The 1,893-nt window shown below is 38.3% G+C and overlaps 1 protein-coding gene across 1 annotated transcript; it reads right to left on the bottom strand.

Annotated features, from left to right (window-relative positions):
• Window positions 1-317: 317 nt before the first annotated feature.
• LOC125581961 lies at window positions 318-1,893 on the bottom strand. Its single transcript, XM_048748253.1, has 2 exons — window positions 999-1,893; window positions 318-931 (listed from the first exon to the last, which is right to left on the bottom strand). The coding sequence occupies exons 1-2, from the start codon at window positions 1,491-1,493 to the stop codon at window positions 407-409; spliced, it is 1,020 nt and encodes a 339-aa protein (XP_048604210.1). The 5' UTR covers window positions 1,494-1,893; the 3' UTR covers window positions 318-406.

Here is a 1,893-nt window from a genome sequence, read left to right as displayed (position 1 = left end):
AATATGGTTACCACATCTCCTGCCTCTTTATCATACTGATCTGTAGCATAGTTTTGATCAGTAGAGATCATAGGTATAGTCTCGACCACTTTCTTTCAAGGTCTTAGGCGTTTATTTTTCTTTCTTTGAATCCGAAGGAACTTGTTTCCTTCCGTTTGCCCATTGTTTCTATTTAGAAACCATATTATCATAACTCAATGGGTCACATTTTATTGGGTGTGTATAATGCCTTTAGCCATAGTTTCTTTACTAGTCTTACTATACTTCTTTCACGATTTCTTACTTGGGTATTATGCCCTTTAGGCAACTCTTTAAAATCATTTATCAATTCTTATTATATATATATATATAAAATCGTGAAACATCAAAGCAAATCATAAAGCAATAAAACAAGTCGTATCGAAATTTAGTCCTTGAGACAATCAGAAGTCTCAAAGTCCATCTGGTCATCTTTAGCAATGTCGGAATCATTATCGGCCTCATATCCGGAATCGTGAACCATGTGAGCCTCCAGGTTCTTGTTCTTTAGACTTTCTTGGTAGAGCTCACATAAGTGCTTAGGGGTTCTACAGTTCTTGGCCCAATGGTTTCCCATTCCACATCTGTGACAAACGGATTTGGTCGAGTAAGACGGTTTGGATATGCCGTCTCGACCACGACCATAACTACCTCGGCCACAACCATAATTGGAACCACGACCACAGTTATTGTGGTTTCCTTTCCGGCCGGTCGAGTAGTTGTCTCGGCTGTTCGAGTAATTGTCACTGCCACGCCCCTTGTAACCGCCACGGCCATTGCCATGTGATTTCTTATTGTTTTGGACGTAATTGCACTTGTTGGGTTCTTTCTTTTCAGCCTCATTAGCTTCCGGTAATGGTGATGTTCCAACAGGTCTAGCTTCACTGTTCTTCATCAGGAGCTCATTGTTTGCCTCGCCACGAGATCAGATCAGTATATGTGGCGAAGCCTTTCATTCTGTACTGCTGTTGCAGTATCACATTCGATGAATGAAATGTAGAGTAAGTCTTCTCAAGTAACTCTTCTTCGGTTACTACTTCACCACAAAGTCTCAGCATCGAGACCGTCTTAAATAAGACTGAATTATACTCATCCACCGACTTATAATCCAAGAATCTAAGATTCTTCCAGTCGTTTCTAGCCTTTGGAAGTAACACCGTTTTATGGTGATCATATCTATGCTGTAAAGCATCCCAAAATTCTAGTGGATTTTCCATCGTGATGTACTGATCTTTTAGACCTTCAATGAGGTGATGGCGTATAATACTTATAGCCATGTACCGATTCTTATCAGTCTCATTGTTGCCCTTGATGATAGTATCACCAAGTCCCTTTGACCTTAGACTGATCTTTGTATCTAGCGCCCACTGCAAGTAGTTATCTCCGGAGAGATTAAGGGCTGCATAGTCTCTGTTTGAGATTTTCGACATCTGAATCACATCATCATTCAAAATTAAGTTTAATAATGTGATCATGTGGCCACAAGATAATCAACAAGCTCGGCCACAAACATGTCTTACGCATTTATGAAAATCAAGCAATCTAATCGACCATGGTGCGAAACAATTATCAAGCCACACGGCCATATAGTTCTACTGATGCAAAAGGTTTCAAGATTTTATAAACTATATGCTGGTCGATCCTTTTTAAACAGTATGAATGCAATCCATATTCAGATTCATATGTATGCAAATAACTTTAATCAATTCTAGGGTTTCGATTTAAACATAAGTAGGATTTGATTTTAAGATTGAGGTTTCAAGGACTTTAAGTTTTAAACTCTAGATCAGATTATATCAATCAATCTAACAATCCTAAACCTCTGATTTTATCAAAACAATCAATCAAACAAGAACAAATAAAATCGATTTCAAG

The sequence above is a fragment of the Brassica napus genome, chromosome C2 (assembly GCF_020379485.1).
Source record: "Brassica napus cultivar Da-Ae chromosome C2, Da-Ae, whole genome shotgun sequence".
In the NCBI taxonomy this organism is placed as follows: Eukaryota; Viridiplantae; Streptophyta; class Magnoliopsida; order Brassicales; family Brassicaceae; genus Brassica; species Brassica napus.
Note: the sequence above shows the minus strand (reverse complement) of the source record. Positions and strands in the feature narration are given on the sequence as shown.